Source organism: Neltuma alba, unplaced genomic scaffold (assembly GCF_004799145.2).
Source record: "Neltuma alba isolate B1F8T4 unplaced genomic scaffold, ASM479914v2 tig00011439_pilon, whole genome shotgun sequence".
Lineage (NCBI taxonomy): Eukaryota > Viridiplantae > Streptophyta > Magnoliopsida > Fabales > Fabaceae > Neltuma > Neltuma alba.
This window is the reverse complement of record NW_021636121.1, coordinates 376,100-392,004: the sequence shown is the minus strand read 5'-3', so window position 1 is coordinate 392,004 and position 15,905 is coordinate 376,100. Positions and strand designations below refer to the sequence as shown.

At 30.0% G+C, this 15,905-nt stretch overlaps 2 protein-coding genes across 2 annotated transcripts in view; both read right to left on the bottom strand.

Annotated features, from left to right (window-relative positions):
- LOC114713580 (DNA replication complex GINS protein PSF2-like) overlaps positions 1–15,905 on the bottom strand; it is a 78,742-nt gene that overhangs the window by 28,619 nt on the left and 34,218 nt on the right. The gene's annotated exons all lie outside the window — the stretch shown is intronic.
- LOC114713581 (uncharacterized) lies at positions 894–1,838 on the bottom strand. The gene is made up of 2 exons (XM_028898252.1): positions 1,464–1,838; positions 894–1,136 (listed from the first exon to the last, which is right to left on the bottom strand). Exons 1-2 carry the CDS (start codon positions 1,795–1,797, stop codon positions 1,129–1,131), a joined length of 342 nt encoding a protein of 113 aa, XP_028754085.1. The 5' UTR covers positions 1,798–1,838; the 3' UTR covers positions 894–1,128.

Below are 15,905 nucleotides of genomic sequence, written 5' to 3'. Positions count from 1 at the left end.
TTAAACCGCATTTTTCTACACCGGCACCAACTTCGGTTAAAAAAACCAATTTCAACAGGTTTACAAAGATCTTTTTTTTTAGCAGTGCAAGTATTTGAATTGAGAAAATCGAGTGCGCTTGATTTTTTTTTGTCCTTGCGATAAAAGTGATGAGCTTGAATATTTTACGGGAGAGATGCCACTCTTCTAATAATAATGAAGCTAACTCTCTGATATTAATTACTCTCCATTTTTATTTTTAAAACAAAATAATAGAAGGATTTTTATAAAATTGAATGAAATATTTATAATTCATTTTTAAAAATGTCTTCAACTCTTAGGCTTAATTACATTAATAGCGTATGCATCTCGTCTTTTGTATCAAATAAAGGATGATTTTGAAATATTATAATTTTAATATTAAAAATTGATAAAGTCTTGCAAAAAGAAGCACGGTGTACGGAGGCAACATCATGAAAGAGAACTATCCCTCCCAGAGTATACTTTTGCATGACGTGTCGATCTTTGTCTCTACCTCATATATCTATTTTTCTTATTTTAATTTTTTTAAAAAATAAAAAGCATAAAACAAATCCGAATGATCCTTGCTGTCTTGGTGACCAAGGAAGGTTTAAACTTCAAAGCTTCGGCCAAGTCAAATAAAAACGGGAGAATGTTGCTGAGACTCCTTTTGAGTAGGAAAAATGATGCATAATCTCGCATAAAAAATATAATTGTTAAAAAGTCTGAAAATAAGTAACCATTATCAATTATTGGAACTTATTATTACATTCTTACATATTCTTCACTTGTTGTAAGGGTTTTTTAGTAATTAAATTTTTTGTGAGAATGCGTAACAATTTTCTTCTTTAAGTATACGTAATTCTTTCTTTTTTGTGGGTAAATTCCAGGACTAAGTAAAAATAACATTACATAGATATGATATATCAAACATGAAACTATAAACGCAAAAGCAGAAGAAATTAAAGTAACAGAAAATTTAAAACCAGTACATGGTTTCATTTCCCCAACCAACATAGAACACAGATGAACAAGAAAGAAACCTCAAAATTAAACAGGAAAACACAAACAAAAGCTTGAAAAGGCGTTCATGACTTGTAGATCTTGATGGATCGATCTCTGCTTCTTTCACAGACCTATGCAGCGTACAAGTGCAAAGTAAGTTCTGGGGCTAAGTGAAAAGAGGGCTCTCGGAATCATGATCGCCGCCAAACCAGGTGCTCTCATTAGTTGAACGCCAGAACATCTTAGTATGTATATGATTGCCCAACCAATTGGTTTAAGAAGAACCCAACAACATCGTAATATGAATTTGATTGCCGAACCGATTAATTTGAGAAGAACCCAAAAACATTGTAAAATGAAACCGATCGTCCAACTAATCACACTCAGAATTATGTTTAAGCCGAAATAACAACATAGACACAAACAGACGATAGCAGCAACAAGAAGAAGAACCTTACCTGCTCCAACCAGGAAATTCCAAGCCTCATCACCTATTCCTCTCTCTTGTATTTCTCCAACCCAATTCTTAAGGCTCCCAAACCAATTCTTAAATATCTCAAACCAATTCATATTTTCAATGCTCTCAAACCAATTCCCAGTGCTTTCCGACCAATTCATATTTTTAGTGCTCTCAAACCAATTCCCAGTGCTTTCCGACCAATTCATATTTTTAGTGCTCTCAAACCAATTCCCAGTGCTTTCCGACCAATTCATATTTTTAGTACTCTCAAACCAATTTTTGCCGCTCTCAGCAATCCATTTCATTTTTCTGCTTGAGGCAACCCAATCCATTTTGCTCCTTCAGGCAACCCTCCTCCTGATTTTTGTGTGGATATATCTATATATCCCCGCGCGCGCGCACACACACACACATATATCAGTAAAGCTAGGTGAAATTCAAACTCCAGTGATCAAAGGGACAGCATTATCATTCATGTATAGTGGATACTTACTTTTGCAACCTTTTCTTTTCTCAATGACTTTACTTCGTATACCGTAAAAGCATATCAGAAACTATGATTTTATTTTTACCCAAACACCTTCATTTTATTTAGAAAGCTATTCCTCAAGGCGGACAAGATTTGTTGGATGGACCCTTAGTACAAGCAATTAAAAAAAAAGTACTAAATCCAATGCTTAAGCTAGTTGACTAATTTAAACAGATTAAAAAAGTTTATTTTATTTAGTTAGTTATTTATAGTAAATATATGTTATCTTTCTTAGAATACTCTTGCTAATCATGTGTATTAGCTAAAACTATTATTTGATGGAACATTTAATATATGCAACTATTAGAAAGACTACTTTAAAAAAAAGTAAATAAATATGAGAGACAAAGTGAATTGAAGTTTTATATTTAGAACCAAATTGAATGTTAAACTAGCTCTTATATTAAAAAAATGATAAGATAGTATATATGTAGAAAGAGAATAAATTGGTGACCATCATGTGTCAACCGCATTCTATCTTCTTTCACGATGAGCCTGTTTTCTATTGTTTGTGACAGACTCCCTTTTGTTCCTTATTTTTTATTGGAAAAATTGGGAAAAGGACCTGTTCAACAATTTAGTTTGGAAGAAAATACTTAGTCTTTTAAAAGGGTTAAGGGTTATACAGATGAATTTTTCATGAATGTGCGCCTATCGCTAATGTTATCCCAGTAACAAAATGCCTACGAAGATTCTGAAAAGGTCCAAAACTGCAATGGCTGTATATTTTAGCAATGTTGGCTGTTTGATTGAAACTTTTGGATAAAATATGGTGACATAAACGCTAAGGTGGTGGAGAAAATTTCCTACCTAACAACAAGATACTACCTTCAGTCCTAATTATAAGACCTCGTTTGTATAAACAAGGTTTTATATTTAAGACCGAAGGTAACATTATGTATCAACTTGAGAAAAGGTGAAAAAAAAAAAAAAACAAGAAGAAGAAGGAAAAATGAAGCATTCTATGACAGGAGCAAAAAAATCACCACTTACGAGAAAGGGTAGAGGGAAAATCGACAAAGTGAGAGTGATAGTGTCACACCCCACTTTCCTTGCTCAAGAGATCAAAGGAGACAATTTTGAAACCACTTTGATCCATTTTATGATCTAGAATTGTTAAACAACTCAAACCTTTAAATTAATTACTATGATCACTATTTACTTTATGGCTTTCTTAATTGTGGCAAATTTTGAAAAGTCATAACCAATCCTAAAAAAATCAAAACGGAATAGTTAATTCAACTCTCTAATTGAAACTTTTATCCTCTTCAGGGGAAAAATATAAACCAGCCCAGTTAATTAACCAAACATATTTCAAAATAGCAAGCAACCTATGCACAATTCATTTGGTCATTTTGTACTTTCTAACTATATTATTTATGCCAACTTTAAAAATTCATATATTTCAATATAAACATCTAATTTTAGCAAATTAGGACTCATTTTAAAACTTAAGATGTGTATTGCTTAAATGAAAATTTTTGTGACCAAACAAATTCATTTTCCATACTTTTGCTTCATCCAAATACTAAATCTCATTAAGGTTATTTTGTTCTCTTATTTCACGTTAACTTGCATGTTCAACCTCTAATTGCATGCATTCTCATTTTCAAAGATGTTATATCATATTTAGAATGCTTGAGTATTTGTTACCCCATCATACAAGTGCCATGAGTCTCACAGACATTAATACAAGCATAGCATAATCATATTAGACGTATAAGTTTCCTTCAAGATTAATATTTATAACGATAAAAAATTAGCCCTTCTTCCATTATTCTTCACTTATTCCTTTCCCTTTTACTTCTCCAACCCAATTCTTAACGCTTTCAAACCAATTATTAAATATCTCAAACCAATCCATATTTTCAATGCTCTCGCCAACCCATATCATTTTTCTGCTTAAGGAAACCCAACTCATTTTGCTCCTTCAAGCAATGCTCCTCTTGATCTTTGCGTGGATATCCAAGGAAAATTAATTTCACAGCCCTGTAAACAATATCACTCAATATATATCAGAAAAGTGTAGTGAAATAAAATGTAACCTTATTGTGGATGTCAGTTAACTTTGGAGGCACTTCAAAGTTTAAAGTGATCCTGACGTCCGTGAAGAAAGGGAGAGCATTTTACTTTAGTCTTTGTAATTTTAGTTTTATTTAGAAAAAAAACCAATTGGTAAGTCCTCATTGTTTTATTTGAATTTTTTTTTAGACCCTTGTTGTAACTTTTTTTGGCTGACATGTAGCTTTTGTTTTATTGAGGCCTTATAATTTTCGCAATTATAAGCATTAGTCAATAAGTTAATGATCTCTGAATTAGGACCCATGTGATGTTAGCTAAGCAACATACAAGTTATCACGAAATACACAATAAAAATAAGTTTTTTTTTAACTGAAATGATCAAAAAGAAATTATTTCTTGTTTGATTTCTTTAATTTAGTACAAATAGTCATATATTTATATGTAGTATTAATAACATTTTTCATACTTTGATCTATTTTTCCCTATTCTGATAAATCATATCATTACTTTTTGGAACATCGTATTTTACCTATTTTTTTGATAAATAATAAAAATAGATTTCATAAAAATAAATTAGTCAGTTTATAATTACTTCCCTTATCTTCATCTTAGCATATATGTTTTCTTTACTTTTTTTCGAACAAATTATATTTTCTTTAAGCTCATTATTAAGAATTCATCATAATTTTCTACGAAAATTAATCTGTAAAGTCCTCATTGTTTCACATGATTTTTGATCAGGTTCTTATAATTTTTTTTATCAAGTTGTTATATTTTTACTTGATTTTTAAATGGATCTCTATAGTTTTTTATTTTTTTTTAAATCAAGCATCTGGAGTGTAGCATCTGATTAAAAATGAAGTCAAGTTATAGGGACCTTATAAAAAGCAGGGGAAAAAAAAGAACTACAAAGGGCCTGATTAAAGATATAATGAATTTATAAGGGCTTGGTGGAAAAAAACTATAAGGATCCCCGGTCAAAAAAAAACTATACGGGTCTATTCAAAAATCAGGTAAAACTATTAAAATTTATAATTAATTTTTCCTAATTTCATCTGACACTAATATTGAACTCGCATATCTATCATTTGTTCATTCTCGTTATTATCATAGATCGAGAATCAGATTCTTTCTCGTTATTATCATAGATCGAGAATCAAATTCTTTGTATTCCCATGTAACCAGAAAAATTAAAATCTTCGCATTCCCATAATTATCAAAATTACTCAGTTAGTGCGTGTTATTATTATCTTTATTCTTCATATTTCGCATGTAACCAAAATTAAATATTGGTAAATTAAGGACTTGAAAACTGAGAATCATTTAAAGTTACTTTAATTTGCCTCAGATAGTGAGCTAGCAACATCATGCCATCTTTAGCATCGCCAGGAGACCCACCGCATTACGTTAATTAAAAAAAATAAAATCCAGAAATGGTTAAATGGTTTGATACCTTCACGTGAAGGAGATTGGCAGGTTCATTTGAATTATATCCTTAGAGCTGACAACCCTATAGTGAACCACTTTGTCAAGATGTCTCGTGATTTTGAAGGGAACTATTGCATCTTTGATCGAACCTCATCTTTCCTCTAATTTGAGATAGATGGTAATAAAGGAAGCTTAGCTAATCCATATTTGTTAGTCGTATTTGTTTCTTCTTTCTTGAGGTACTAATATTTAGTTTTCATTGGGAAAAAAATGCTTTCACATGAAGAAAGAGAAAAGACTTGCTTCGTTACTCGTATTTGCATCAGGCTCTTGAATATTGACTATTGACTTCAAAAACCAAAAACAGAAAAAGGTTACAGAGTAGTTGTCATATTAGGCCCCTCATCCCAATCATTTCAGTGAATATGTAAATCAATCTTCTAACAACGTTCTAATTAGTTTGGTCAAGAATTTTGAATGAGTCAATCTAATTGGATTGTACTACCTTCAATCCATTTTGTTTGCCAAATTTATAAATTTTTCTTAAGTTAATCTGATTGCACATATTAAGGACTTATTATCTATAAGTAGTTTCAATGCACAGTATTAAAGCGGGTATTTCAAAAAAAAATATAATTTATATTTGTTAATAAATGATTAAATTAAATAATTCAATGATATCTGTAAATTAATTATTTAATTTTTACATTAAAAATTAATTAGAATTGGATTAGAGGGGCTGTATTATTTTTTTTACCCTCCTGGTAAGCCCGAAACGACATCTTTTCAAGATAAAAATAAAATAAAATAAGGATCCATTATATCCGTACTTCAACAACTTTTTTGGTTGAGTTTTATGTGGTTTATATATCACTGTCTCATATACTTATAAATTAATGTCTTTTTATTTAAATATTATTTTTTGTAACAAAAAATTAATTTTTTGTAATTATATATAAATATTTTTATATATTTTAATTATATTATGTTATTTGAAATAGGATTGATCTCAGTTTTTACTCCCGCTTATCTTTTCTATAAGATCAATCTTACCCATAATTAATTACATTATTTTTTATAAATTCTTTTTTTTGTTATTATTTCTCTCTCTCAGTTACCTTCTTATAAATAAAATCATAATTAAAAAGTTATATTTCTTTCATGTTTATCGCTTTTAACTTTTTAGTAAAATTAACACTTTCTTAAGCAACACAATTCTATTATTTACTTCCTATAAAAAACTGGAAGAGAAGCATAAATGCTTTTTTTTTCCCCCCGAAGCATAAATGGGTTTGAAACTTCGCAATGAAGAAAGAAAAATGGGGATAAAGATTCGGTGCAGATGCTTTTACCTACAAATAAATAAAGTAGTTGATCGTGAGCAATAGAAACTCAACACGTTATGAAACTCCTCCTCAAAAGAGAGGTCCCTTCTTTCTTTTTCCTTTTTTTTTTTTTTGTTTTTGCCAGCTACAAAGAGGTCCTTTTATAGGCCTCTCAGTGGCGGTATAGAGTACAGATCATCATAGCACGAATTATTAAAGTTCGTAGGCATGCTCCGAAGCCAAGCGCACTTTACTCCTTATTTAAATTTTTATGTTTCTCTTTTTATTAAAAATGTTTTCTAGCGAAAATTGCTATAAAATTGCTGGTTGCGAAATTTATTACATAAAAGTAGCTAAGAATTCAGAATTTTGAGCGAATACAATTGTTCTTTAATCATATTTCAATATTTTAATTTTATATATGGTTAACAATAAATTGTATACAGTTGATTGCACCGGCGGAAAATAAGTGGTGTAGGTCCGTAAGCATATTACAAATATCTTTAGGCAATAAAATCTATCATGTCATATTTTCCAACAATTTTCCTTTGATCTTATTTATTTTTTTATGATTTTACTTGTTTTGAATTTTTTTTTAATTTTAAATTTCAAAATTATATGTAAAATTAAAAAGAAATTCAAAATTCTGAACTTGTAGTATTCCTACTACCGTTTTCGTTTAATGGAAATGAACCGTTCTAAAATAAAGAACAAAATGTTACTTTTTTTTTTTTTAAACAAAAAAACAAGTGACTCTAGTTACTTCCGGGAAGGGGTTGTCAGTACATATATGTCATCATTATACTGGACATATCGCACGTCACTTAACAAGTACTGGGATTTGTGTCGCACTTAAGATATTTTCTTGAACACATTCAGCATTTAAAAATATTTCAGGAAAAATTTCATTTTGTCATTTTCTAATAAAGATATATCATTTTCGAATAAATTATTCTCATTTTTAATTAATATACGTGTTATTTCTTGTTATGCATTAGAAAAAAATACATTATTAATCTCAAGTTTAAACTTGTTATTTTTCAATAAAGACATGTTGTTTTTAAATAAATTATTGTCATTTTTAATTAATGTACATGCTATTTCTTGTTATGTATCAAGAAAAAAAACATTGTTAATTTCAAGTTTAGACTTGTTATTTTTCAATAAAAACATGTCCTTTTCAAATAAATTATTGTTATTTTTAGTTAATGTACGTGTTATTTCTTGTTATGCATCAGAACAAGTTGCTTTGTTAGTATTAAATTTAGATTTATTATTTCTCAATTAAAACTTGTAATCCTAAATAAATTGTTGTTATGGGTTAGAGTCATAGTAAAAGAGTCAGCTTATATTTTTGTTTACATTATAAGACTTAGAGGATTTTGATGGCCCAATGATTATCTTTCTTTTTCGTTGGCCCAAATGACCAAAGGATAGTGGGATCAAATCCTACTCCCACCACTTTCATACGATATTCCCACATAGCTAAAAAAAAAGTTGTGACAAAAAAAATCGTCAGCAACCACCATACCAGTGGTTGGTGCCACCAACAGCCAGTCGCTGGTGGTGGCTGGCCACCAGTGAGGGCTAAGCCTTTTTTAAAAAAAAAAAAAGACTAAGGGCATTTTTATCATTTCACTGAATTTCAAAATTCTAATTTGGGAAAGACTTTTTTTCCTATCATTATATTTTCTTAGCTTCCTAAATTAGAATATCATATATTTCACTTTCTTTATCTGTCATTTTTCCAAAATTATAATAATAATTTTAGAAAATATTAGCCACTAATTGTTAAAATTTTGATTTAATGGTAACGAAAGGAAAAGAAAATAAAACGAAAATTAGAGGAAAAAAGAAGTTCCTCTTCTGAGATGGAGCAATAGCAAATTGGCATGTGAGATGCATAAGAATAGATGAAGCTGCCTCTTCTTTTCTTAAAAGGCAGTGGGTGAAAATCGTACAGAAGCGACTTCGGCGGCTTGAGTGGGGGGTAAAAATATTTTATAGGAGAATCCCAAAAAACTATTTTTAAAATTTAAAATTTTAAATCAGTCTTATTTATTATATTTTAATAACAATTGAAAATATTTAAAAAAACAAATAATAACATATTTTTGAGATTTTTCCAGATATTTTTCTCACTTAGTTTGCTTGCATGCACAGAGCTAATATTTCGCAGGGACTGACGCACACAGACTATATTCATAGAGTAAATTACTACTTGAATACCTTCTTTGTCAACTACCAATTAATATAAAACGAATAAATTCTATGGCAAAACCAAGAAAACGAATAAATTCGACGCAAAAGAAATTTCTAGCTCCATTATAATTATATAACTATTATTTTATTAAAATATTTTTATATACCTTATAGCATATTCGATGGGACGAATAAATGTAAGGATGATTTAAATTATATTTTTTTAGCTAAATCACATAAAATCCTCCTGAAATTTATGTCAGATATAAATAATCTCCTTAATATGTGAAATTTACAATAAACGTCCTTGAACTTTTACATTTATGTAGATAATTATCATACTATTAGTTTTGTTTATTATCCGCATTTAACTTAAAGTTTGAGAGGATTAGATGCATATAAAATAAAAAAATTTAAACGACCATAAATTGGTACTTTGAGATTGATTATCTGGGTAGACTTAAAAATTCAGATTGTTTATTATGAAGTTTTAAAGATATAAAAAATTACTTTTACATAGTTTAAATTCAAGAAAGTTTATAAAATTTAATATTCTTTTTGAACCTGAGGCAATGGCCTTGATGATGTCTTATCTGCAACTCAGAATAAATTAAAGAACATGATCGAACGTTATTGCGTGCTCCTATACCTGTCAGAATATTATATTTGAGTCTCTCTTTAGCTAATTATTTTTCCCTAAAATTCCTTAACTAATATGTAACTTTTCTAAAATTTAAATGATTAAGAGTTAACAGACTAATTAAATGAAATTGTCGGAAAAACACTTATAAATTGGTAACATATTAATTTGAAAAAGTTATCCTAACTTCTTTTTGTAATATATACGTGAATTAGATATAAAAGATCGCAACAAAAAAAGTGAATTAGATAAAAATTTGTACATTTAAATTTATGAAGAGTAATTTTTATTCAATTCAACAATGCAAAAATTTTGTCCCGTCAGTTAGAGTGTGCTTGCATGCAAATATATTTTTCAATTCCCAGTGACCGGCAAACTGATGCGTGGAACGGAATATTAATGATCCATCTCTTAACTAGAACTCAGAATAAATTAAAAATTGATCATTTATCGCATGCTTCTATACATCTTAGAATATTTTATAGTGTGTGTGTGAGTACTAGGGAATTTTTGTTCTCTTGGCAGTTTAATTAATTAAGTCATGGATGTTTTCCACGGAAGTTGGGAAATGGCTCGTTTAGGCTATGCTTTAACTAAGCAGGCCTAAACCTGCAACATATTTCTTGTGCACGAGTATCCGTATAGGCTTGTTTTTTTAAGGCATGAGTTGGAAAAGTAAACCTTCAAATGGACTTAAAAGTCTATGATTCCACATGATCACATCAATTACATACGAAAAGGCAAAATAGATCTCGTGCTCTCTGGATAGGATGCTAAGAACGTCCCTCCTTCTTCTAAGGAGGATGATTTACTGCTAAGAAGCTCTCACACTACCCGAGAAAGAAAAAAAAACCATATTTACGGCGATTACTTTGCAGCAGTGGCAAACAACTGCTACAAAGGGCACAATTTTTAGCGGTTTTTGGCCAAACCGCTACAAATTTGCAGCCCTTGAACCAAGTTGAAGTTTGTGTCATATTTGGTAGCGATTTTTGGCTCCAATAGCCTATGAAATTGGTGCCAACTTAGTGTGCCATGTTTGTTGCAGTTTCCTCGAGTAAACCACTAGTAAATTGGCGCACGTTGGTGCCATGTGGCAAGAAATCGGTGCCCAGTTGATAGCTAGTATTTTGTAGTGATTGTTTGGGACAAACCGTTTTAGAATTTCAATCATCCCTCTAGTTTGTAGTGGTTCAACCTTGTAGGAAAATAAGCCAGTTCACTCCTAGTGGATTGGACCCAAATCTATTTATTTTTTGGAATTTTGGTGCAAATTACAGTACATCCGGGTTGGGAATTGTAGTTTTCACTTTTTGCATTTAAATTGCACAAAAGGAAGCGAGAACGATTGCAATAACCGAATGGGAGTGGAGGTAGTTTTTTTCCTTTTCGTGGGAGGAGTTAAAAACGACTAAGAAAAATTTTTGGGAACCGGTTTTTGCCTCTGCTCCACTTGCTTCCTCTGTTTCTTCCTTCCATTGTGTATTTGCTGTGTAAGACCGAAGATCCGAGTTCCTGACTATAACCAGGCCTTTGCGTGTGGCTGTCTGAGATGATTCGACATTTCAGGTATGCTCGAAAACTATTAAACCTGAACTGCTACAAATTTCTCAGTTTCTGCATTAATTTATAGCGACTATCCTATGAATTATTATGAAGTATTATGCTATTTGATGCCGAGCTACCACGTGTCTCACAATCACTATAAATTAACACAAAAAGCAAGAAATTTGTAGTGATTCAAGCAAGTGCGACAAAGTGAACATCTGTATAAACCCTATCCCTATCATTTTACCACTTTTTGCGCCTTTGAGAAGCAAACACTCTATCAGTTTCTCACGTAAATTCTAATCTAGATCCAACTCCAGATCTAGTTGAAACTCCAGACCCATAATGAACCGCCCAAGTACGAGTAAAAATTAATTTATTATTTAATTTTTCATATTTATGTAATTGTTTTTAATTTTGTTTTTAGTTTTGCATGCTATGTTAATTATGTTATGTTGTTTATTTAATACTACCTTCAGTCTTTAATATAAGACCTTGTTTGATTTTTATTTTGATCCTAAATATAAGACCCCCAATCCACTTTGTCTCTTATATTTTGTAATTTTTTTCTAATGTAGTCCTTTTAACAATGGCAGTTCTAACTAATACACTTGATTAGTAAGAATATTTTGGAACAGACAACACCTATTTATTACAAATAATTAATTTAACTTCTTTTCTTAATCTCCTTAAATTAGTCAACTAGCTCTTATAATTAGGACCGAAGGTAGTATTGTTTAATTGTTAGCTAATGTAATTGTTTATTTAATAATTTATTTATTTATATTTGAATTTTTAGGTTTATTTAATTGTTTTTAATAATATTATAATTGACTACTATTTATATAATTTTTTTCATTTTTTGTTTTTATTTTTTAATTAATTTTTTCATTTGTTTATTTAATTCATTATTATTTATATAATTGTTTCGTAATTTTTTTAGTTTACATAATTTATTAATTATATTTTTTATTTAATAATGTTTAAACTAATACATTTTTATTTAATAATTTAATTATTTATTAATATTTTAATTTGTTTGTTTTATTTAATTTTAATTTATAATATTTTAATTGATTATTATAATATAAATGTTTGTAATTTTTTTTGTCAGCATGTTTTGTTAACTATTTGCAAAAAAAAAAAAAAAATTTCCATGATGTCTGCAGAGATAAACGCCATGAAAAGTACTTATCATGGCATTTATGCAAATGCCGTATAAGTTCAATAGTCTCGTTTTTTTATTGCATGGCCTCATTTTAAATTTCACTACCAAATAATTATGAAATGACATCGTCTTTTTTTATGACGTTTTTCTTTATGCCATTGTAAATTTCCATCATGAAAACCCTTTATTGACGGAGAGGTTAAGATTGCTCATAAAATTAATATTTATGTACAATTGCTCCTGAAAAATTAATATTTTTGGGATAAAGTTACACTACAAAATATTTTAAAGTGATGAGTACGTTTAGGGGAAAAAAAAACCTTTAGTGCTGGATGAACTACAAAACACGTAGCTTGACCATAAAAAGAATCTTCATCTAACGGATTAGCTCATAACTAATATTTTCATCAAAAAATATTTTTTTTAACTAATTATAGGTTCCTTAATAGAAGGTAGGCTTTATGTATATTTCAATGTAGCGGTTTTTTTTTTTTTTGGTAAGATTCAGAGTGGACATGTAATATTTTATTTATAGGTTTTTTTATTGGGTAATTTGATTGATTCAGATTCGAGCATTGTGAAATCTAATTTGGTTAGCTCTCCCAAAGATGTTTTTCGAAATTTCATGGACCTCATATTTAAACGGTCAAAATCCCTTCTACTAGGACAAATGCATGTTGGTCATTTCTCTATGATACTTCAAACAGGAAATGAGGCCTTTTAAATGATTTATAATACCTACGTGCATGTTATTAACTTGCAAGATCTTATTAACAGAATTGATAGCAAACAATATATCTTTCTTAATTAATAAAAATTCAAGTAACGCACTTTTGTTTATGAGAAGGCAATTACATTAAGCTGAAAAAGAGTATACAGCAGATAAGGGGTTGTCAAGTTCGTATATAATTTCAAAAGCCCATTAGCTAAGATAGTTGTAATAGAAACAAAACATAAATACAAACTTAAGGAATGAATTTGATAACAGGCTTGAAATCTAGTCTGTGATTGTGAGACAGCCCAAAGGAAGCATTGTTCCCTGCTCCTTTTATCATCCTTTCTCAAGTAACGCGCATACATAAATACATAATCGGCCTATTAGACAACCTATTTAGGCTCAGCGGCTGCCTCACTTGCCTGGCTAGTGCCTTGCCACTAGTGCGAAATACTACTTTTGACATATGTTAAAATTGAGTTTTCGCTATTGCATATCAATCACAGCCCTATCCTTGGGCCAGACGTTAATTAAATCTCTTATATGATATTAATAACACATACCAAACGATAGTTGATTGGACGCATTTAAGTTTTTGCTTACAACATCACTAGAAAAAACCATTTTATGCCATATACTCTGTACCATTTATTGCAAATACTATGTAAAAAATATGACCGATGACATTTTTGTAGATATTGATAGATTTTTAAACTGGTTGCACAAACAACCGCCGTAAAAATATTAAAAATATTTTTTAAAAAAATAATATTTACAAGTTTTTAGATTAGTTCTACATAAAACTGATGTAAAATATACTTTCTAAATCAGGTATGTGTTACAATCGATGTAAAAGTTTTTAAAATATTTTTTTAAAAAATAGTATTTAAAAGCTTTTTAGAAGGTGATTTAACCTACTTCATTTGGTGGCCTCCTCTTCTAAACCAAATTTCATTCCCTCGTAATCTCCCTAAGTTCTCTTGCAATTTCCTTTCTATACTTTGTTCACTAGTTACCTCAATGCTATTAATCTTCTCCACGCTCTTCTCCTTTATGTTGTGACATTTCCTTTGTGCTTGTCTCCTCTATAGTGCATAATCTTTTCCATCCTCATCATCTTCTTCATATTCATCAAGTTTTCCATAATCGTCGCATAGAGACCCCTACTTGCAGCATTGAGATCTGTGCATGTCCATCCAGATTCATGCTCATGGCATCAAGATCTGTCCTTATTGCATTTAGATCTATGCTATCTTAAGCTCTTATTGTGTTGTCATCTGGATGCTTATATTTGCCTAGATCTGTACTCGTCTTCATTACCACTACATTTGTTCTAAGTTTATACATCAATATTCTTTCTTTATTTGTCTATTTAATGAATATTCCAAACTTTTTTTTATCAAATATATATTTTTTATTGTACGCATCGAGATCGTTTTTGGCAAACTTGGCTATTTTTTTATTGTTTCATTAGATATGGTTTTTTGGTACACATATGCTATTTTTTATTTTTTGGACTATTTGTTGTGATAGTATGAGATATATAGATTTTATGTGGTTTGATAAAATCCCAAAATCTACAACTTAGCTTTTGAGATATTAGTAGATCTCATAAAATAAGTCTTTTTCATTTTCTTAATTTTTTTCCTTGGCTAAAGTGTACATTTAGTCCTTTAACATTATACAGGATCTTAATTTAGACCCTTAACTTTAAAAAGTATATTTTTAGTCTTTTAACCTTAAAATTGTCAACAAAAAAAATGATATTGAGATTTTAAATATTGATAAAACATGCTGCTCAAATACTAATATATTAAGTTTAATTTTCAAAACAACAATAATTATTATAAAAAAGTCATCATTTAAGCTTAATGATTTGAGGCTTAAAGGACAAAAACATATTTTTTTTAGTTAAGGAACTAAATTAAAACATTTTATAAAGTTAAATGACTAAATACATACTTTATCCCTTTTTTAAGATTGATTGTGCAACCAGTGTAAAAAGTATCAAACTCTTTAAACGGCATTTTTCTACACCGATCCTAGCTTTAGTTTAAAAAGCCAATTTATCGATCAACTCATAAATTTCTAGATTACTTATCTTTTATGGCCAAAAGAATGAAAAAATATGGGAAAACTTAAAAATGCATTGTTAGTACTTAGTGAACCAAACACAGGTAAAGACTCCACATGTCTTCTCCTTGGACCTTTTCCTCCTAGTTCTCTCAATTCACCTCATATGGTTGGTTCCTCAACTCTTGAAGAATTCCAAAGAAATTCTATCCTACATGTTGTTACACCTCCAGTTTCTATTGGAGAATCACAGTCTCCAGTTCTTACAGGTGAATCCCAAGACCCTTATCAAGATAATTTACATATCTAACTCACCTAGCATGAAGGACTCTAACTTCCTCAACCAAAGTTGCCATCATCTTTCCAACTCTGTTGTAAGGTTATTTGTGTAGAGATTTCCACCAGTATCTCTTTCATAACTCCAATAGAGAGTGAATAAGCAAAAAAACCTTTTTTGTTTTAATGATGGCACACTCCGGGCATTAAACTCATTAAGGATGTTATGAAGTTTTCCTCTCCAATAGGGTAGATGAGCAAATAACTCCAAAAGGGTAACAAGGTAGAAGTTTTGGTTTCTTGAATCACAGAGGTAGTGGTATATGGGCAAGGCTAGAAAGGCTATGGCACAGGTGTTGATGGCTGAAAGAGACTAGAGGTACCATAAGAATTTTTTTGGAATAGGCCCTTTGGTGATAGGAATGGTGAGGTATGGAGCGTCTAGGTCAAAATGTTAGGGGTATGGATCAATTCTAGAATTAACAAACAGGAGGTGAAGCCAATAGAACAAAGT